This window comes from Nanorana parkeri, unplaced genomic scaffold (assembly GCF_000935625.1).
Source record: "Nanorana parkeri isolate BGI_ZX_2015 unplaced genomic scaffold, ASM93562v1 scaffold46, whole genome shotgun sequence".
NCBI lineage: Eukaryota > Metazoa > Chordata > Amphibia > Anura > Dicroglossidae > Nanorana > Nanorana parkeri.
This window is the reverse complement of record NW_017306314.1, coordinates 813,260-836,766: the sequence shown is the minus strand read 5'-3', so window position 1 is coordinate 836,766 and position 23,507 is coordinate 813,260. Positions and strand designations below refer to the sequence as shown.

General features: G+C 40.9%; 1 protein-coding gene across 2 annotated transcripts in view; it reads left to right on the top strand.

Annotated features, from left to right (window-relative positions):
• The window catches only part of ACSS1 (acyl-CoA synthetase short-chain family member 1), a 102,734-nt gene extending 85,560 nt beyond the window's left edge, over positions 1-17,174 (top strand). The window contains exons 12-14 of one of the 2 annotated variants that reach the window (XM_018573251.1): positions 2,266-2,329; positions 16,092-16,213; positions 16,855-17,174. In XM_018573251.1, the coding sequence (XP_018428753.1) occupies positions 2,266-2,329; positions 16,092-16,213; positions 16,855-17,031 (363 nt within the window). In that variant the 3' untranslated portion in view covers positions 17,032-17,174. The remainder of the gene's footprint in view (positions 1-2,265; positions 2,330-16,091; positions 16,214-16,854) is intronic. The other variant, XM_018573259.1, reaches the window with a different exon arrangement.
• The last annotated feature ends 6,333 nt before the right edge of the window (positions 17,175-23,507 follow it).

The following is a 23,507-nucleotide window of genomic DNA, read 5'->3' as shown; positions in this document are numbered from 1 at the left end:
GGGGGGGGGGGGGTTTATTAGCCCCCATATGTGATAGCAATAAAGTTTAGTGGGGGGAAAAAAGGGAAAAAACAATTTAAGTTCCCCCCCAAAAGATTTAAAGTTACAAAAAAACAAAAAGAAATTTTAAAGTCCCCACCCATACATACACGCATGCAAACATGCGTCGGGGGCGCATACGTGCAAAAAAGACGATTGCGCCCATTACACCGCACATGTTACATATCGCCGCGAACATCCGAGTGAGAGCAATAAGTCTAGGGCCATCAATCACTGATAACACTAAACTGATGAGCGGTAAAAGCTTTTAAAGTGTCGCCTATGGCCAATTTTGGGTATGGTAGTTTTCTGCGATTTCGCGGGTGCGCGCAATTTTAAAGCTTGACATGTTTGGTGTCTATTTACCCGACGTGACCCGTTCTTTTATATTTTACCAAAAAACTCTGTAATAATAAATGTTTCCTAACATAATGTAAAAAAGATTTATTTTTTTTCAAAATTTTCTGTAATTTTTCCTAATTATAATAAAAAATAAAAACCCCAGTGGAGTTTAAATACCACCAAAAGAAAGCTCTATCTGTCCCCAAAAAATGGTATAAAATTAATTTCAGTACAGCGTTGCATGAATAAACGTCAGTCAAAGTACTGCAGCGCTGAACACTGAAAAATAGCCTGGCCAGGAAGGGGGTCTAAACACCTGGTCTTGAAGTGGTTAAACAAATGCACTTCCATATTTACTCTTTTAAACCCAAGGCTGCCAGACGCTTATATAATTAAAGTTTAGATATATGTTGTGTTCAGAGAACCTATCCACAGCATAGTCGTATTTTCCAAAACAATACTTGGGAACATAACAGCTGCTTATTAACATTTCAAAGTACTCAGAGACAATTGCTACCTTTTGATGAATTTTCACAAATAAACCCAAATAAACAATTTGAACACTATGGGCTTGATTTACCTCAGGTTAGTGCTTCCTTACATATGTTTGGGTATTCTTTATAAAGTGAATTTTCACCTCATTCACTAAGCGAAAATTCCCTTCCAAAGTAAACAGCCTATTTACCTATAGTAAATCAACCCTCTCATATATTTACAACTGTTGTTTTTAATGGAAATTTTTTTTTATAAAATGCACTGACAATACTAAGACCTGATATTGGGCATATCAACAGGTCTCCCATCTATTGTCAGGTTTTCTATAAAAGTGCAGAACAATTGCTTCAAGATTGCAGGCAGGAGCAGGGACTGAATGCTGGTCTATTGCATTTGTATGAGACAATCCAACTTGTAAAGATGTAGTACCTCAAAGGGAAGACAGAGCTGGCAGCTTGGGGATAAGTGTACCACCACTGACATGTTTCAGGGACCAGTACCTCAATCAGAGAGACTTTTGAATTAGTATTAGATTTGTGATTTGTTTTGACCTGAGTTTAGCTTTAATTTGCCATTTGCTATGACTTGAAATTATAGATGCTTACAAACGCTACATATATAATTACTCTGATCTACAAATCTACCTTACATTTTAAACTGAGTAAGTAATGGTTAGGAACTCTGGCGCCTTCTTTTGTACTGGTTGTGTAACTTTGGGGAGATAAATGGCAAAGTAACAGTGACATAGGTGTGGGAATTATTACTAATGTCATTATTGCTAATAAGACATTTAGGCCTATATTACACATAAAGCCCTAAAGATATTGTAGGCAGGGTGAAAGATGACTCATAAGAGATTAGTTCTGTTTTCCATGGCTCGAGGGCAAACAACTAGCATATATATGTATTTCACATGTAGATTTAGTTAGTTGCTTGGGGTTCCACTTTAAAAATGGTAAGGGATACAAAATGGTATGCTGGATACCCTAATGGTATGTCATTAGGTCTGTAGATAATATTTTTCATGGTTGTAGAAAGGCTAAACCAAGAAAATCAGGCGAGATACCAGTAGTATCAGAGCTACATCTTACTAGTAGTAGGACCTTGTTAAGTTTAAATTGAATACCTTTAAATATTTAAAGGTATGTGTAAAATATTTCTTATTCTAGGCACTACAAACAAGAAATAGAAAAGAAAGTCTATGCTCCAGTATTGAAGATATAAAAAAAGGTTTAGCTAAATATGTTATATGCATTAAGCTCAATTTTCAAAGCTTTTAACAGCTGAAAATAACTATTTTAAAAAAAAATAAGGATCTTTTACCCGGTTTGTTAACTTGAACTTATTGTTTTCTATTCAATTTATATATTAAATATAATTATTTTGCAGGATGAGCATCCCGATGTTCCAGAGACAGCTGTTATTGGTTTTCCACATGACATTAAGGGAGAAGGTAAGATTGCCTAAATTGTCATTGGTTTAAACCAGATTATTAATCAGATGGTTAAATCAGATTGTCTTACTTTGCACAGACAGCTGCTCTTAGCTTTCATAAATTGACTGATGAATGTATAGGACATCGTCATTAATCACTTATATTGTACCTTGTAGTTATTAGTGGTAAAGAGATGGAAGCCTGTGACTAGTGAATGGATTTCACTCATCTATTATTTTGTATTACATTATATTTATTAACAAAGTGTGCACTGCCATCATTCTTATCTGTAGTTGTATGTGCAGTTTTGAAACCAAAGCTTCATTCAACCAGACATTTACTACATTAATTCATTCCTAATGACTCAGTAACTCTAGTTGAAGTATATTAGAAATTATTTGTTTCCTTTGGCTGGATCAATTAACTCAAATGATTGTTATTTTGTTCTAGGAAGTTCTATACTCAGTAGTCATAGTACAAGTTTTTCTTTACTATCTAACGAGGACAATGGAGTGGGGTGGTGGGTCACGAGCGAGCCACTTCCTATACTTTAAGTCAGTGTTCCCCAACCCCCGGTCCGCGGATCAAATGGTACCGGGCCGCACAGTCTCAGTGCGGTCCGGTCATGCAATATATGGCAGTGCACGGTCCCGGTGTTCGAACACCGGGGCCCCGCACTGCCGACGGGCTTCACAGTGAGGGGGCGGGTCCTGTGACTCACCTCCCCTCCCGGCCGCGTCTATAGTAACAGGCGGCGGGAGGGGAGGTGAGTCACAGGAGACGTGTGTGTGTCACACGCCCCGCCCCGCCCCCTGCAGTGAGTGCACACATCGACACATGGCTGCTGCTCCTGGAAGGGTGAGTCTGAGCGGGGGAAGGGGGGGTGTCTTACATCATGTCATGAGAAGTGGATTATAATGGGGAATATTACACTGTAATGTTCCCTATTATAATCTATTTCTCTGTTGTGTACTGCTATTTTATGTAATTAGACAAGTGGATTATAATGGGGAATATTACACTGTAATGTTCCCTATTATAATCTATTTCTCTGTTATGTACTGCTATTTTATGTAATTAGACAAGTGGATTATAATGGGGAATATTACACTGTAATGTTCCCTATTATAATCTATTTCTCTGATTAAATGATTACAGGTAGGCATGTGATCTATCAAAGTTTGAGACTACGTTAGAATGTGTGACCAGTGACGTGGTCACACATTTTAACGTAATCTCGCCCAGTTTTTCGGTGGTGGAATAGGTGAAGAATTCCAACGCTTTCATTTTTTGGTGTAACTGTATTTTATTTTGAAGGCATGTTTAAATACAATTAAATTAAAATTATTAAATCAAAACAATCTAAAATATAAACAATCAACGTCCCCCCCTCAGCGGGCCACGGTAAAATTATCAGACGTTGACTGGTCCGTGGCGATAAAAAGGTTGGGGAGCACTGCTTTAAGATATCAAAACAATCTAAAATATAAACAATCAACGTCCCCCCCTCAGCGGGCCACGGTAAAATTATCAAACGTTGACCGGTCCGTGGCGATAAAAAGGTTGGGGAGCACTGCTTTAAGTAATATGTAGAAACCAACTTTTTAATTTTAGCAGTATACATATGAAGTTTTGGCAGATCGGTGTTGGGGCGGATTGTAATAGTTTGGTCATAAACCAATCTGTGGCTGTATCCAAAACCAAAAAAAGTCTTGACTGGAGTTCTGCTTTTAAGGGGTAAAGTACATGGGGTGTCAGACTCAAGAAGCATGTTAACACAGCACACTTTCAGGTACATGTTCAAGGGTAGAGAGGCTTGCATTAGAGTTTGAATTGTTTTTGACTTGCAATTGTATGTATTCACATTTAAAAGTACATAGGAGAAAAAGGACTTCCTGCGTTCACTGTGGACTACCATCCAGACTGTCCACTGATCCTCACATAATTCTACTTATTTTATTACGCACTTTGCTTTCTGTTTCATGTATCTGTTCATGTCAATGTTTCACTGACATAAAATAGATAGTTCCGCCATCATTGTTAGATAACATTCCATTTAGCTGTTACTTCTCTTGTATGTCTGTGATATACAATACATTCCCCAGTCTGACAAATAAAATACACAAAAAAAATTAATAATAAAAAAAATCCTGCATTATGGATAGTTGAAAAAAAAAAGGTTATTTGATCAAAAGAGAACACCGTTTTAATAAACAATCTATATTGGCTAGTGTATAAATGTCATAATAACAATTCCAGTGACTTACAATAGATTCAGATGCCAACAACAGCAGTTAGTGCAAAAAAACATATAAAACCTACATAGGTAGCATATAGAGAAAATTCCAACACTGGTTAATAATCTGTAATTAAAACACTAGTTCAGATATTCTTACATTATAACCACCTTTATCAATATCATCATCATCATCATCATCATCATCATCATCATCTCAGTCTCTGCATGATTACAAAGAGCTGATATTTAATTCAGCTATGCTGTTGCTGTATATCAATTTGCTGGCTGTTGACACAGGTGAGGATCTCATCCAGTTCTAGAGGCTGATGTGATCAAATAGCAATGATGATGCAGCAAATGGGAACCTGTGGTCAGCCTTGCAGGAGGGATTACTGCAGCATATTGCCAGCATCCTGTGAACTGGAAAAGGAAACGTTTGGACCTTTTACTAATCCACTTCCAAATATCATCCTCCTCATTCCACCTGACCTCTGAACAGTTTACTAGACAACTGCCCAATTTATTAGTGGTGTAAGAATGCATACTGTCCAAATAGGAGAATGGTTTGGAAATCCAATCTGGATAAGAGAGTCTTTGATGGTTAGATTCTCTGTGGATCTGGGTTCTAGCTAACCAATTCTATATTCTTTACTCAGAGACAGTGCTAATTCCAGAGATGACAATGTGCCTAATGCTGCAGAAGTGATCCTTGCCCAGGAACAAACAGTGCTTCTGGGAGTCAGACAAAAGCAATCTTCAGCACTAGATAAGAGATTTGGCTATTAGAGGCAACAGGCTCCCTTTAAAGTGTATTTCCACTTTAGCAGTCAAATCTGAGAAAACATCTCTATATGTTTGCTATCTGATCCTATTCCCACAGCATAAAGAAAAATAATAATTAAAAAAATAATTCTTACATTTTAGAAGTTTTTCTCAGCAACTTTACCGTGATCTGTCCTAATGAAAAGGCTTAGGACTGAAATTTGAGGATTATGTTTCTTTCATTCACTTAATTAACATACAATGGAGAAGACCCCTCACCTCTCAGTCTCTCCTAACATTGCAAAAAAAGATAAGCAAGTAGAAATGTAAACCCTCAGGGGGTTATTCACATAGCTAGCCGAAGGATCAGCCGTAGCTTTGGCTGATCCTTCGGCTAGCTTCCGTTGCGGGAGCCCTTCGTTTCAGTTGAACCGAAGGGCAGCTGTACGAGCTATTCACTATAGCCCGTGCAGCTCCCGAAGGCAGCCGAGCGGCTCAGCCGAACCGAAGACATATGCTTCGGCTGGACCCAGCCGAAGTGACAGCCGAACACCTTGCAATTGACAGCTGGGTGGAGCCATCTGTGATCCCACGGCTGGCTCCGCCCAGTTGTAATGGCAGATCAGCGTCCCCAAATGACCTGGGGACGCTAAACTGTCATTAAACTATGACAACTGGGCGGAGCCGACCGTGATGTCACAATCGGCTTTGCTCAGTTGTTTTTCATGGGCTGGAACCTGCTAGAAGACTTTAGCAGGTTCAGGCCAATAGGAAACAGTTGGGTGGAGCTAGCTGTCACTGCTAGCTCCGCCCAATTGTTTTTTTTATTAATTTTTTTTTCTTTCATAAAAAAGTATTTACATTTATTTACATTTTTTAAATATTTTTTTTTCTGCTCGGTACCTCAGCAGAATGCTGCGTCTCAGCCAATTGAGATGTTGGATTGGCTGAGTCCTTCTGCATTTCGGCTCAGCCTGACCGAAGTGCGGCCGAAGGCAGCCGATGTACAGCTGAAATCAGACGTACTGAGCCGTAGTGGAGCCGTTGTGAACCCTAACACAAATAAAAACAGTCTAAACTGCAAGAAACGTGTTGAATTTTTTTTTTTGTGGTTAGCTTATGCTATGTGAATGGCAACAACTGTAAAATAGGTGTTATCCCAATTTGGCTGCAAAAGTGGAAACACGCTTTCAGTTTCAAGCTGGTACTCAGTGTATTTCATATGTATGAAGCAAACATACCATAGCTAATTATAACAGAGGTCATACTTATTATTAAACTCTATATGGAATACACCAGTTGCTTTAAATAAGTATTCCAAGTCATTGCAAATTCAAATAATAAGACTTCACTTCCTGACACAAACCCTGAAAGCTGCACACACTAAAAGATGTTATCTCTGAAGCAGATTTAATTGTGGCTATAAAAGAACAGCTGCAGCAAAACATATAGCAGCAATCTATAGCTAATTTATATATCTATGATATATGTCCAGTCGGGTGAAACGCATTATAGCCGAACATCCAGGATGGGAATGACAGTGTGACCGTGATGTAAAGATGTAAATAAAGCCTAATGTGTGGTGGAGATATGGAGTGCAGTTTTGTTTGTTTGACAGGAAATGTGAACTTCTAATGCATGTATCTTTCAGAATCCCCTTCCCTGTGATGAGCATTTTCCTATAAACACATTCACTTATCAACATCACACCGCTCCAGTGATCTTCACTGTGCAGCTCTTCACAACCTCTTAGGCCCCGTTCCCACTGCGCGATATGCAAATTGCGCGTTTGTCACGCGATTTGCATATTGCGCGATATCGCGAGATTTGCCGCGCGATATCGCGTTCAAGCTTGCATTGAGCATGCTTGAATCGCAGCTAAATCCGCTCCAAAAAGGGTCCTGCTGTAGCGACACACGACCCGCGACGGCAGGACCCTTTGCCCCATTGATAATGCATTGGAGCACGATATCGCGCGTTAATTTGCCGCGATATCGTGGGAATTACCGCGCGATAAATCGCTCAATGTGAACGGGGCTTTAGTATGCCCACAGCTTGTCAGCATTGTCTGCAGCCTTTTGGTTTGCTTTCAGTAGAAGTGAATTGAGCCCCTGGCATGCATCCACTTTAGGTGAACCCTAAAGTCACATCTCTTTAGTGAAGCCTGGCCCGCCTCTACCTAGGAACTTAAATATTACTTTCTTCATTAATTCACACCCCTCAGTTATTATCTTTTGTACCACTTTCCCCTGTCTTTTAGATTGTAAACTCTCATGAGCAAGGCCCTCCTAGCCCTCTTGTCTTATATTGCATTGTATCTGTACTGTCTCCCATTATATTGTAAAGCACTTTGGAAATTGTTGGCGCTATATAAATCCTGTATTATAATAATAATAATAATAATAATAACACGTGGCTGTACTGGATCTCTGCAGTTTAGGTAAGAATATTCTATTGACAAAATAATCAGCATACGAAGATTCTGACCTGAAGAATAAGTGCAATAAAAGCGTATTTATGCTTTAATAAGATACATTCATTTTTCATAAACGGGGTAAATACGTTTGTGCCTGTGAATCCTATTGTGTTTAAAAACAATATGCAGTTATATAAATGGGAATCCAACATTGCATGCCCCACAATTCTTTGCAATTGCAGTGCATATTGGGACCACACTAGACTGCATTTATTCTAATTGCGCTTTGAAAGCAACTGACTGAAATTCTAGTCCAATAGAGCTGTGCTCCAGCTGCAAAAAGTAATTAAGCATCTAAAGGAGTACATACAATTAAAGAACAATGTAGATGCACTTTATTCTAATCCGTGCAATCCCTAATATTGCAGACAGGGCTTTATTTAGACATCATGGTGCCCTACACACAGCAAAATGATGATGGCCTTAGTACAAACTCCACCACTGGTGTCCTGTGATTATTTTAGTAAAGGGTACTGCTACGATGGGGTATGCTTTAGCTGCAGAACTACAGAGCTTTATGACTCCTCTAAACATTTCCTTCCCCCCTACAGTTCTAGATTTGCCGAGAAGTGAAAAATAAAATAAGGAAAAAGTTATCACTATATGTACATAATGAGGCTTGGTACTGCCCCCTCTAAAACAGTACCCTAGCCACTGTCCCACAAGTGCCTTATAGTAAGTTATACAGTCCATATGGCGGGTACAAGAGACTACAGCATAGATGGGCAATCTACATTTCTCTATGTAGTAAAGAAGTCTGTGACTTTTTAGTTATGCAATGGTTGAAGTGCTTTAGATTGCCTATCTCTACCCTAGAGAGAAAAATTTTACACTTATCTACAGAAAGTCAGTCTAAACATATAAAATAAATCAGTACTGGGCTGCACATATCTCAAGGACAGTTCAGCAGGGTTATTCAGGGTACTTATGCACAGAAACTCTTCATTATCATGAATATGAGCTTATGAATAACCCGTCATAAAATTATATAATCTAGGTCTCTTCTACAGAACTAAAATCATAAATAAATGTCACTAGCTCCTTCTATTGGCTGTACCCCTTAGGTGTTTTGTTACTGAATGGTGTGTGAAGAATTCATAGATTGGGTGTTGTGTGTTAATAATACTTTCTTCTTTTCAAACTTTCTATGCTTCAAGCTCGTATCTTACAAATGTTGGCATATTCAGCATTTAGCAATGAGGAAAGTTAGTAGAAACCAATGACTTCCACTCTAGTGATAGGGCAGTTAATATTTTACTAAGTCATGCTGGGGCTTGATAATCGTTCATTGTTGCAGCTTTTAAAATGCGCACATTTCTTACTTCACACGCCTTCTGGATTCTTGCCATTAACCCAATGAGACCTATTCCTAAAGTGACACAAAACTCAGGACTTAAATCTTAAAAATGCATTCAAGTACCCTATCTATTAACAAAACTGTAACTTATTTGTGTAGCACTCAGCTGAGATCCTCAAATCATCTCTGAATTGGTGCTTCCTTCAAAAGGGTGGCTACTTTTGTTCCCCATGGTCCCTGCACTCGCTCCCATGATGGATTACAATCTCATGTTTTGGTTACTAAATTGTATTGAAGTTATGGACCATCACAGAAGTGAGTTTGGTGTGGTGGCTACTTTACACACAGGAACCATAGGGAACAAAAGTAGTCACCCTCCAGAAGGAAGGATAGTGTCAGCACCAATTCAGAGATGATTTGAGGATCTACAACCGAGTGATACAAAATAAACTACATTTCTGTTAATAATTAGGGTACTTGAATGCATTTAAGATTTAACTCCTGAGTTTAATGTCACTTTAAAAGGTTCAAATGTAGAAATTTGTACATGAAAAACATCTACTTTATCAGTTGTGTCTCTTTTTTTCATTCTGACAATAGTTCAGAAAGAGTAAAAAAAATAATGAATTTCAAGTCGACTTTGCCAATTTAAAAAGAATTTCCCACCTCAGAGAATTTAATTCACATTACACATGATGTAGCCTAGTATTTTCAATGGAGGATCACTGGAGAAGAGCCTTTTCTCAAGCAGGCAGAATATGATTTTGTTGAATTTTGTCCTTTCTTATCTTGGCTATGTATTATCTTTTCACTTCAATATTGCAGTTTTCCAGGTCACATTTTAGAAAAACGGATAGAAACCAAGTGAGATTTTTGGAGATATCATACAAAATGAGACAATACAAACATGCTGTCCAAGCAAAATGTATAAACAGGACCTGTGATGTATTACACTGAGGGCATTTGTAAGTCAACTTACTGTAAAGGAGATCACATCGCTACATACAGGTTAAAGGGTACAATATTCCTACTTGTGTCAGCATGTGAATTGTGATTTCGTGATTAGCAGTTTCATCAGGTACCATCTCTACATCATCTGACACTTTTAAATAACTTTTAAATAACTACTGACAGAGCACAAACATGATATGTGTGGTGAAAAGGTTAACAAGGAAGACACAGACTGAAAGAATAGAGACCTAGGTAAAGTAAACCTGTCGTTAATGTAGGATACTCACCCCGAGCATATAATTAAAAAAAAATGCACAAACAGGGGATTCCTTCAGTGAGACCTGCATATCAAAACAATCACCACAGATTCAGATGAACTTGCTGAATCATGAAATTCCGTTATATATTATTATATGCCCGTATATACGAAAACTATATTCTTCAGGCATATAGCAATGTTGTTGTTTCGTATTGTGCACCTCCATCTGGCTGCGTCCAAGATGGCGGCACCCATACAGGCGCATGAAGTCCCAATGCCAGCGCCATGTGATGTCATGTGCCCCACCTCCAAGATGGCACACGCTGGTGGCCAATATGTCCACCGCACGTTCTGCCTCGCTTTCAGATTTGGAGGTTTGTTGCCACGCTGACTTCCCAAACTGTCAGTCACCGCTACCGGGTCCCCTCCCCTCTCCGTTTCTCCAGCCCTGACTGAAGGAACTGAGGGGGAGGGGGGCAGGCACAGCTGGCTCTGCTTATAGAGAGGCAGAGCCAGCTGTAAATCAGCCAGCTGGGTGGATCTCGATAGTATTGTCAGGATCTGTCCCGGCTGCGGCGCGGCTTTGCCCTCTGAGCATATAGCGGCCAATAGCCCCTTATATACTGGGGCTGCAACTAATGATTATTTTCATAATCGATTAGTTGGCCAATTTTTCAATTATTCGGATAAAAAAATTTTTTTTTAACTATCTTTCATTTAAAATAAAATACACAGAGTGTTACAAACATAAAGTTTACTTCAGAATAAAACTGCATGCACAATTTTTTTGCACTCGCACTGCACTGGAATGCACAGCATTGCCGTACCATGCGTTCCAGTGTAGGCAATCACATTGTGAGTGGGAGGCGCTTTTAATGCCATTGAAATAAATGGCACTGCAAAGTACCTCCAGCAGGAGAATTTGCCAGGCCAAAACCAAAAATGCCTTTTTTCCCCACCTTTAACCTCTTGCCGTCCGCCCGTTAAGAAAAAACGGACGGACGGCAAACTCGCATCAGCTGGTTGCCGTCGCCAGACGGCATTTTTTTCCTGCTCGCGCGCGCACGGGCAGGCAAGACCTGCTCATTACATCTGGATGGGAAGGGGGTTTAACACCGCGGATGTCAACTGGTTAATACATTTTTTTATTATTACCTGTATTGAAAGCACATGGTGCATGAATAGCTTCAGTCAGGGAATAACAGCTGCCAGTGGCAAGATTCCGCAGATGGCAGCTGAATGTAAATACAGCCTGCTATTGGCCATTTCAAATTCAAGGCTAATAGGCAAGGAATTGACAAACAAAAAGCATGGGGAACTGATCTTTACCATGGGGAACATGTACCAATGCGAAAACAGTTTTAAGAAATACAATTCAGAGCATAGGGGGCCCTCTTGTGTTATGCAAAAAAACACCAAACCTTTGAATTACATGGGGTACTTTGCACCCACACACTGGTGGGCCCTTCTTCCAGCGTGGAGGAAAGAGTTGGGGATCCAACCAACTAATCAATAATGAGAATAATTGACAACTATTCTCATTATCGATTATTTGATTAGTTGGTTGCAGCTCTACTATATACTGTGTTTATATATATATATATGTCCTACTGTGACCCTGAAGAGAACTATGGCCAAAAAGGGTTAGGCCATAGTGCTCCTTTAACTAGTAACAAAAATGTATTTTATTCTGAATTGGTGCTGACACTGTCCTTCCTTCTGGAGAGTGGCTACTTTTGTTCCCCATGGTCCCTGTGCGTGTTGTAAAGTAGCCACTGCTCCAAGCTCACTCCTGTGATGGACTACAATCTAATGTTTAGGTAACTAATTTGTATTGAGATTGTAGTCTGTAATGTGTAAATAATAAGAATGTGTAAATAATTGAATGTTCATAGTCTGGGCACAGCTCAATTTTCAAGTCATACCTTACCTTTTCCCAGGAATTGCTGAATTCCATAGTATACCAGATTAATCATATAATTGCAGAATTAAATTCAAAGTTATAGGCTCTTGTTTTCAGTACAAAGTCTGACATGCGTTATTCATTCAAACAAATATGACTGTGCTAAAGTCTATTGAAAGACTGTTAATAAAACTGTTATCAAATTACCCATCTTCAAAGTTTGATGACTTTTTCTTTTTCAGTAAGGCCATCTGAAACTGACTCTTGGATGCCAGCCATGTTGTAATCAGAATTCGCAGAGCGTCTGTTGAACTTGGCAATCGTTGCCCCACAGTCACCTTTTTAATTTGTGTGATTAGAAAGTCATCTGGAAGAGGTCATAATAATAAAACTGTGAAATGCTTTCAATCATCAAAACATAACGACAACACTTTAAAATGTATGAGATGAATCACCCCTGTAATATTTTTAAAGGGATTGTGCAATTAAAAAAATAATTGAGATACTAGCTGTTCTTGAATGTCAGTTTAATGCCAGGGAGTTACCGAGACCATTATTGAACTATTTTGTTTTCTACTTTTATTTAACCTTTATTATACTGATCTTCACTGTAGTAAAGCAATATGTAATCAGTGCAGACGGCCATTCTGATTCCCACTCATTGTACCCTCGTATGTCAACAATTTTAAGCAAACCAGGTCTAAGAGAGTATGGAGGCTGACATTGCTGTCCTACTGTGGAAAATGCTAGTTGCCTGTCTGTTATGCTGATGTAGTGGCTTTGGTACTTTCTGAGTCACATGCATGGAACAAGACTGCAGATCAGGAAAGTCAACTATTAATAAAAGGTCCCTATCTGCACACTTTATCCAAGATATGTCCCATCTCACTCCTGACCGGAAACAAACCCAGAGATCGGGTGGGTGCCAAAGTGACTGCAGATGCCTCCGCCAGTACCATGAAATCAATAGATAGTCACTCCCGCTCCAATTTCATGCTAAGTCAATCCCTTTATTGATTATAGTAGTGTCACATTTAAAGCGACGTTTCGGAACCAAGTGGTTACTTCTTCAGGCCAACAAAAAGTTTTGAACTTTTTGTTGGCCTGAAGGAAGGAACCACTTGGTTCCGAAACGTCGCTTTAAATGTGACACTACTATATATCTGCACACTTTGACACCAGAGTTTCAGCTTAACAGCCAAGTACTTGCATCTTTAGCATGAGTAGTCAACAGTGACAGCTATATTTCACTTTAACTGCTTTATAGTACCCATGGGCATGAAATAACAGTAGTGACGATTTCATGTCTGTGGGTGACCCTTGGGCCTGCTGGCTGGTAGCTGTCAAGGGGAACAATTAATTGGTCAAGTTAGAAAACATGACCCAACCATTATTGATCTACATCTGATCACCCTTTTCCAGTGTCCCGCATCCTGCTTTGCCCCTTTTACTTTCTTTATATTGAAGGTACGTGCAAGTTCATTAGTAGAAAAACTACTACCATAGTGCTCTGCCGAAACCTTGCCCTAAGGGTATATGGGCCATGCCTTAAAGTGCCCACAATTTAAATGTTTGAATGAATGAATAACGCATGGCAGACTTTGTACCTAAAAAAAAAAAAAGAGCTCATAACTTGGTTTCATTCTGCAATAATATATTTTTTTATAGTGAATGATGAAATTCAGCAATTCCAGTGAAAAGGCAAGGTCTGACTTTAAAGTGCACCTGTACCCAGACCATGGACATTACTTTATTTACATATTCTTAAGAAGCAGTAAAATATGTTTAAAACAGGCCATCACTGACCTCTCTAGCTGCTAATGTAAAGTGATTAATTCTCAATGACTTCAAAGATCTCAACAAAGTTGGGTTATAGAGTCTCCATTGTACATTTTCTGGATTAATTTCTCCACAATAGGTGAATAATGTGAATAGGGGATTGTTTTGAAGTGGATTTACTACTCATTCAGAACATGTAAATGCTTTAGTGTGCATAGTCTAAGCACAGGTTCAATTGTATCATTAGAAGCCCTAGAAAACTATAACATTGGTAACATTAGACTGCATCTGCTTTACAAAATGTATTTAGGTGTCATTACCACTGGCAGGGCTGACGGAGCTCGTTTTTACATCCCTGCCTTTTAAGCCATTTCTACTGCAGCACTGCTTATGACTGCTTAGCGACTACACCATTTTGCATAGCTGCCATATAAGAGACATAGGTATTCTGAATTAAATTTAACTTTTTTACTTTCTTGTGAAATTGTTAAACCCATATGAAAAAGAACACGAGAGGATAACAGGATAGACAATTCAGAGTGATTCTCCCCAGAAAGGCTATCTGGAGCACCTACCCTACATAGCATAGCATTTACATAGATATGGGCCTATGTAATGAAATAAAAAAGTGGAATGGATAAGATTCCAGGTGCCATTTATCTAGTGCAAGTTACAAAATTACTGCAGACATCTAATTGATATAGACTACATTTTTTTTGTTATCAGTCAACTTCAGTTAGTGAAAGCAAGGTGTGCGTGTCTCAAATGCAATAAACTGATTGCAAGGGCTAATTGCACCAGTTGGCTATGTGTGTATTTTATCCGATTGTTTGTTTTGCTACATGGGTACACGAACTTTAATGGCATCCCTGTCTTAGTCCGTAGGGTTCAATATTGAGTTGGCCCACCCTTTGCCGCAATAACAGCTTCAACTCTTCTGGGAAGGCGTCCACAAGGTTTAGGAGTGTGTCTATGGGAATGTTTGACCATTCTTCCAGAAGCGCATTTGTGAGGTCAGGTACTGATGTTGGACGAGAAGGCCTGGCTCGCAGTTATTATATTCATCCCAAAGGTGTTCTATCGGGTTCAGGTCAGGACTCTGTGCAGGCTAGTCAAATTCCTCCACCGCAAACTGCCTCATCCATGTCTTTATGGACATTGCTTTGTGCACTGGTGTGCAGTCATGTTGGAACAGGAAGGGGCCATCCCCAAACTGTTCCCACAAAGTTGGGAGCGTGAAGTTGTCCAAAATGTCTTGGTATGCTGATGCCTTAAGAGTTCCCTTCACTGGACCTAAGGGGCCAAGCCCAACCCCTGAAAAACACCCCCACACCATAATCTCCCCTCCACCAAACTTTACACTTGGCACAACACAGTCAGACAGGAACCTTTTTCCTGGCAACCGCCAAACCCAGACACGTCCATTGGATTGCAAGACATAGAAGTGTGATTCGTCACACCAGAGAACATGTCTCCACTTCTCTAGAGTCCATCACTGCATCTGACGCTTTGCATTGCACTTGGGAATGTAAGGCTTGGATGCAGCTGCTCGGCCATGGAAACCCATTCCATGAAGCTCTCTACGCACTGTTGTTGTGCCAATCTGAAGGCCACACGAAGTTTGGAGCTATTGACTCTGCAGACAGTTGGCAATTTCTGCGCACTGTACGTTTCAGCATGTGCTGACCCCGCTCTGTCATTTTACATGGCCTTCGTGGCTGAGTTGCTGTTGTTCCCAGTTGCTTCCACTTTGTTATAATACCACTAACAGTTGATCGTGGAATATTTAGTAGCAAGGAAATTTCACTGATGGACTTTTTGCACAGCTGGAAACCTATCACGGTACTACGCTTGAATTCACTGAGCTCCTGAGAGCGACCCATTCTTTCACAAATGTTTGTAGAAGCAGTCTGCATGTCTAGGTGCTTGATTTTATACACCTGTGGCCTTGGAGGGGATTGGAACACCTTAATCCAATGATTTGGAGGGGTGTCCCAATACTTTTGGCAATATAGTGTATATGCTAATGCTGAACTTCTTTTATGTTATTGCTTTATAAAATTTTGTTTTGCTGTTTGTTATCTACCCAGTGATTTCTCTTTTCTGTTTCCTAGCTGCATTTGCCTTTGTTGTATTAAAAGATGATGTAAAAGAGACAGATAAAGAAATTAAAGAGGATCTTAAAGCAATAGTCGCCACAAAAATAGCAAAATATGCCGTTCCTGACCATATTATGGTGAGTATGTGCTAATGCATTCTAAATACGTTTACGTTTCTGTAGTCTGAGAATCTTTTTCAGTGATAACTTTAGTATAGCTAGTAGCTATTCACATTCAACTGGACTTGTACTGTAATGTTGAATGACTGAAGAAGTGGCTTGCGTAAGCTATGAAACATCTTTAACATTACAGAACAAGTCCAGTTGAATGTGAATGACTGCTACTAGCAATATCATGACCTGGATAAATGAGAACCTTCAGAGAGATAACTTTATAGTATAACCATACAGGTTATTGTGAGAAGAGACTGAAGCAGGAGTCACTAAATGGTGGACAGTGGTCCAGACAATGAACCAAGTAGGGTTTCTGTCTGTGACTGTGATTGCAAACCTGTGCTGGGTTATGGCTGGTAGCCCCACTGCAAGAGTTAAGAACATTTTTAACTGGAGTTGGTCACATGGCACCAAGGAATACATAGCACCCTTTGCCTGCTCTTGGACAATGGTGTAAAACAGGATACAGCCTACCAAACTCAGATAAACCACCAATAAAAGGAAATATGCTTTTGTCTGGTGACGTTTTATTTGCAAAAAAAGCCCGAAATAAATGTAAACAAAAATGCTATAGACTTGTCATTTTTTTTTTAAATATTTCTTAGATGGTGAAACGCCTTCCCAAAACTCGCTCAGGTAAAATCATGCGCCGAGTACTGAGGAAAATCGCCACGGGCAACATTGAGGATCTTGGAGATATAACCACCCTAGAGGATCCAGCCATTATTACAGAAATACTGGAAGCATATCACAAATACCAATCAGAACAGACACCCAAATAACTAAGAGACCCCTCTTTAATGCAGCTAAATGACAGCGAAACCATTTGCTAACATTTACCATTGGAGAACACTGCAATGCTAAGCATAGAACAACCATTAACTAATAAATGAACTTATTTGATGTACATTTAAATAACTGATCATACCAGAGCCTCATGATTGTTAATGTGCTGAATGGTATCCCTCTTTAACAAGGAACTCCAGACAGATACAACAAAAATCCAATCATGTATGAATTTAAAAAAAAACATTTCTTTCAGGTGCATTTATAAAAGTTCTGCCCACCGTATATCCAGGTAGATGGTGTTTGCACGGCACTAGCACCCTAGATGCCGCTGACGAGTGTACAAATTTTATAAATTAACCCCTAAATGTATGTATGACTAGCATACATCTTATATTCAGGACTGGGGGAGAGTCAGTTCTCTGAGCCAAACAGGGCTCTGTGGCTTTCCCTATTACTGTGAGTCTAGCACTGTGAAGATGCGTTCAGGAAGAGCACAGGCATGACCTCATGAGTGTGCTTGCTCCTCCATTGTCCACTCACAGGCTGGGGTGGGTCCTAGACTAAGAGACATTGCTTAACCCCCAACTGAAGTTTCATTTTAAGTCTGTAGTTAGTTTCTGTGATGTAAATGTCCCACTTGTGGTTTCTTGCTTAAAATAGGTCGAGTGACAGTGGAAAACGATGTTACAGGGCAGGAGGCTGTAAAAAAGGACTGCAGCACACAGAGCTGTAGGTCTGACAAACCAGGGGACCTGTTGGACCACTGCAGAGAGACCACTGCTTCCACACAAAAATCAGCAGTCCTTTTCTGCAACGTCTTGCTTGGAAAGTTTTCTACTGCCACTGGAGCTATGTTAAACAATAACCCAAAAGTAAGGCATATATAACATTATTTCCTGCACACTTTATTATTTATAGACCTCAAAATTAAACTTCAAATGGGCTTTACCTGCAGTATAGTCTGCAAGGAGGTCCAGTGCCTGTCTGTGCTGTCTAGCAGGAGTGCATTTGTCACAATAGTCGCTGAATAGATACAACAAGTCTTTTGGCAAGTAAAACAGCTCACTTATATGTATTGTGCTTGTATATTTAGCTGTTTGACTTGTTTTTAGGTTTAATAAGACACAGACTGTACAAAGATGTTAATACCCGTATGAAGGACCACAAACATGAAATTCACTTTATTTATTAATATAATGGTATGAAAAAAATCAATAAGTGCAATTGTATTACATTAATCCTTTTTAACTGTGTTTGTATTGCAGTTTTATAGTTTAGCACCAAATTCATTCTCTTTTATTCCTTCTTTCAAAACTTTTGTTCTACAAACAGTGCCATACAATAAAAACGGTATAAGGCTCCATTCACACAAGATCGGTTTTCCGCGCGTATTTCTGCATACGAATGTGCGCGGAAAAGGGCTAAACACATAACAAAACTGCATTGCAATGTGCATTGTTCGGACTATTGCGGCGTCCTGCAAAATAGTCCAAGTGCGATTTTTTGGGGGGCGGATTCCACATGTTCCAGCTATAGTAAGGCTCCATTCACACAGGAGCGTTTGTTCGCGGGCATTCGGCCGTACACATACGCGCGGAAACCGCTCTAAACATTAAAAAATGCACTTTAATGTGCATTATTCAGACTTTTCCGGCGGATGCCTGGTATGAAACCACGCGTCCCGCAAAAATAGTACAAGCGCGATTTTATTGCTATTTATAGCAATAGCCACAAACAAGCGGAATCCGTGCAGTTGTAAAGATTTTAGCGTTTCCGTGCCATGCGGTCTTCCGCATGAAAAACCGCAAGGGGAACGCAAATGCTATATGTGAATAGAGCCTAATAGTCACAAATGCACGGAATCCGAGCTTATGTTACCATTTGCACGGTTGGAAACCGCTACCGCTATGTGTGAATGGAGCCTAAGACACCATACTGTATATCAGAAGCAAGCAACTATGGAGCCATACTGGCAACCATAAAACATTTTTTTACAAAATCTGTGGCAATGATGCAGCATCACCTGTAACTTCTATCCAATCACATGTAAGTTGATACAATGTATTTTATAAACTCCTTGTGAAAATCCAGCATGTGAGATCTCCAGCATTCTGCTGTTTAGTAGACAGAATTAGATATAGGCCTCATTAGGAATGCACCGATACCTATACTATTATCGGTACCGATGCCAAGTATTTGGGCGAGTACTCATACTCGCCCAAATGCTCCGATGCCTAGCCCGATACCTGAGCTTCCGGTATCAGGAAGCCAAGCTGCGAGTCATTACACGCTGCCCGGTTTCCTGATTGGCCGGCCAGCCAGCCAGCTCCATGCTCCCTCGTCACGTGTGGTCAACCAGGAAGCCGGGCGCCATGTAATGACTCATTGCCCGGCTTCCTGATTGGTCGAGAAGCTGGCCAATCAGGAAGCCGGATGGTGAGTCATTACCCGCCCCCGCCTTTCTGATTGGCTAGAAAGCCTGCTTCATGCTCCCTCGTCACCTGGCTTCCCGGCCAATCAGGAAGGCAGGCGCCATGTAATGACTCATTGCCCGGCTTCCTGATTGGCCAGCTTCTCGACCAATCAGAAAGACGGGCAATGAGTCATTTCACGGCGCCCGGCTTCCCTATTGACCAGAACGCTGCAACCATGCTTCCTCTCCACCTTCCGTGCTACTCGGGAAGCCGGGTGGCGAGCCTTTTAATGTCGCCTGGCCTCCCAGCTAATCAAAAAGCCAGGTGGCGAGTCATTACATGCCGCCTGGCTTCTTTAATGGGACTTCCATTATCGGTATAGGCGAGTACCGAAAAAAATATATTGGTACTCGTGTTTGATACCGAAAAAACGGTATCAGTGATGATGGGAAAGTCAGGCCACTGGAGCTTATGATAGTAAAGGAGTATACTCGCCATACAATATGTACATTGTTGTCTATGGGCAGCTGTACTCAGCACCTGTGGCTTCCCAGGTGGGGAAATACGCCTGAATTTTGTGTGTACTCCCTCTATGTGTATGAGGCTATATAATTTTGGGCATTGTGTAAAAATCTGGGACATTAAAAAAACTAAGGTGTCACAAATAGGAGATAAACCAGTGTTTGTGTTAATGTTCTAACCTGCATAGCTGGAATCCTATTGTTACCTCCACTTTCCTTTGGTTACATTTTACACTTGAAGCCTGCTGACATCTTTGCTGCTGTGATATTCAAGGTATCCAGTGATTTGTAAACAACATTACTGTAAACCAAAAGACATAATTGTGTTATATCAATGGAAATGGTCAATTGTAAAGAAGAACTCTAACTGATAAAATATTATTTTACTGTAATATTATTATCTGCTACTGTGTCGTCTCTTTTATCACCTTCATCTACTTCAAACTCATTTTTTCTCACATGAAGAATGGGAATGTGCCGATTACTTTCAATCAATGTTTTTCTGTAACCAGGCTAATAGAAGGGTCAGATGGCTTCTACTTGTTCAAATACTGTAAACTGTCTGTCAAGACAGGAGCAGCTGAAATATAACCTACTGTCCTGATAGTATGCTGTGGTCTAATACAGGATATTTTGTTTTATCTTTAAGATCTTGTGGATCAGCAAAATTGATTTAGCCTGCAGCTTTATTATGGAGCTATAGCATATACACTGCCTGGCCAAAAAAAAAGTCACCACCTGGGTTTAGCTAAGCAACTAGGTCAAAGCCTTTCATTGGATAATTACTGTAGTGATTAATATGTTTCATCTGTAAAGCAATTGAACCCTAACTGACGCAGTGAGTAGCTTCTCATTTCTTAAACAACCAGAAAACATATCCTGTGGGCGTAGAAAATATCTGTTTCAGAAGGGTCAAACAATTGGGCTGCATCAAGCAAAGATAAACAACTAAGGAGATTGCTGAAACTATTAAAATTGGGTTAAGAACTGTCCAATACATCATTAAAACCTGGAATGATAGTGGTGAACAGGGGAGTAACTAGAAATCACAGGGCCCCATAGCAAAATTTTATATGACCCACTATAGACCCCACAGCGCCCACTTGAGACCCCGCACATACCAGAAACCATGCACAGCCCACCTGAGACTCCACAGAGCCCACCTGAGAGTGACCCTGCAGAGCCCACCATAGACCCCAAAGTGCCCACCTGGGAGCCTGCAGTGCCCACCATAGACCCCGCACATACCAAAGACCCTGCGCAGCCCACCTGAGAGTGACCCTGCAGAGCATACCTGAGACCCTACAAAGGGCACAATAGACCCAGCACAGATTACGTGAGACCCTGCAGAGTCCACCTGAGAGCCTGCAGAGCCCACCGTAGACCCCATAGCGCCCACTTGAGACCGAGCACATACCAGAGACCCTGCAGAGCCCACCTGACAGTCACCCTGTAGAGCCCACCATACACCTCGCAGAGCCCACCTGAGAGTGACCCTGCAGAGCCCACCATAGACTCTCTATAGTGGTCTCTGCTGGGTCTCAGGTCGGCTGGTCGGGATCCCTTTCCCTGCACACTGCTCTACTTTTACCTTTTAACCCCTGAGCCACTGGGCTCTGGCCTCCTCTACCTCCGCCGATCTCCTCGGCCACCTCTGCAGCCGCTGCTGCCTCCCGGCCTCCTCCTCCACCGCTACTGCCGGCCCTGACCTCCTCCACCACCACCACCACTGCTGGGTCCCAGCGTCCTCCTCCTCCACTGCTGCTGGGCCCTGGTCTCCACCACCACTGCTGCTGGGCCCCCTTCTGCCCCGGGCCCCACAGCGACCGTGTGGGTTGCTATGGTGATTGTTACGCCATTGGTAGTGAACCATCATCTTCGAGGAAGAAATGTGGTTGGAAAAAAATGTTGAATGATCTTGATCAGAGATCACGTAAAGGTTTGGTGAGAACAAATCATAAAAGATCAATAGTAGAACTCACGGCTTTGTTAAATAGTGTAAGTAAAAGCATTTCCACATACACAATGTGAAGAGAACTCAAAGGATTGGGACTAAACAGCTGCATAGCCTTACGAAAACCACTCATCAGTGAGACTAATCAGGAAAAAAAGGCTTCAATTTGCTAGGGAGCATAAAGATTGGACTTTGAAGCAATGGAAAACGGTCATGGGATCTGATGAGTCCAGATTTACCCTCCTCCAGAGGGATGGGTTCATCAAGGTAAGAAGAGGGGCGGTGCACCCATCAAGCCTAGTGTCTACCGTACGAGCCTGTGGGGACGATGTTATGATCTGGGGTTGCTTCAGTTGGTCAAGTCTAGGTTCAGCAATGTTATGTCCCCAAAAAATGAGATCAGTTGCCTACCTGAATATACTGAATGACCAGGTTTTTCCATCAATGGATTTTTTCTTCCCTGATGGCAGTGGTCTGACTTCCCCATCATCACTACAGGATCTTGCTGAAAAATTAATGCAACTCTGGATGGAAATAAATGTTGTGACATTGCATAAGCTTATGGAAACGATGTCATGGTGAATGCATGCCCTGATCAAAGCTAAAGGTGGCCCAACAAAATATAAGTCTGTGACTTTTTGGGGGTCAACCAGGGTGTTTAAGGGAAATTCACAAAGCAGAATACCTCTGTAGGAAGCTTTAGGTCAGGGGTAGCCATATTTCAGCCAGTGCCCAGAGTCCAACAGCCACAGACATTACTTCTAGAGGTAGAGCAAGATCCAGCTGAAGGGCAGACATTTGGCCACCCCCGCTATAGATGGAAGATGCCTGCTTGGCAGCATACTAATTTTGGAGCAGTGATATTACTTCTTTAACAGGGAAGGTTCAGCTTTACCACTCACAAATAATATTAAGATTGCAATAAATCATTTTTTAAGAAAACCTACTCTTTGCCCATAAGTTAAATTGATTCTGATCTGGCCTAAGTGCAGTGCCTTGTGGTGCCTACAGGTACTTCAGTTGTCTTTGATTCATTCCATATGGAGCCCTTTTGGATCCTAGGCCCAGGCTTTATTTCAACATGTTGAAATAAAGCCATGTCTCTATCTGGCAATAAGCCCCCCACCTGTCATTTCACTATCAAAAGCCAAAACGTCTTCGATCGACAGCTCATGACCCTTTAACACTAGCTTTCTCCAAAACGCCGTCATCTATCCTCGACCCACATATGAAGGGCTGTAGGTAGCGCTCCTCTCTCCCCCCCTCCCATGCTTTCCTTTTTCCCGCTGTCTCTCCCTCTTCTCTCACTTTTCCTAAACCCACCTAAAGATCCTAGGGATCTCTTGGTTTACTTAGGTTCTTTTGATGTCCACCTAAAGATGCCGTATGTGAATTTTGCACACTTACCCACTAGTTCCTTCGGTGGCCGTCTCAAGACTGTCTGTTCAGTTTTATGTAACAAATTCACTGTATACGCATAAGACATTAATGTATGTATGCATGGACATTCATGTTTTGATGTTACGTTCCTTTCGAAAATTGTTAAAAATCAATAAAATACTTTGAAAAGTAGAAAAAAG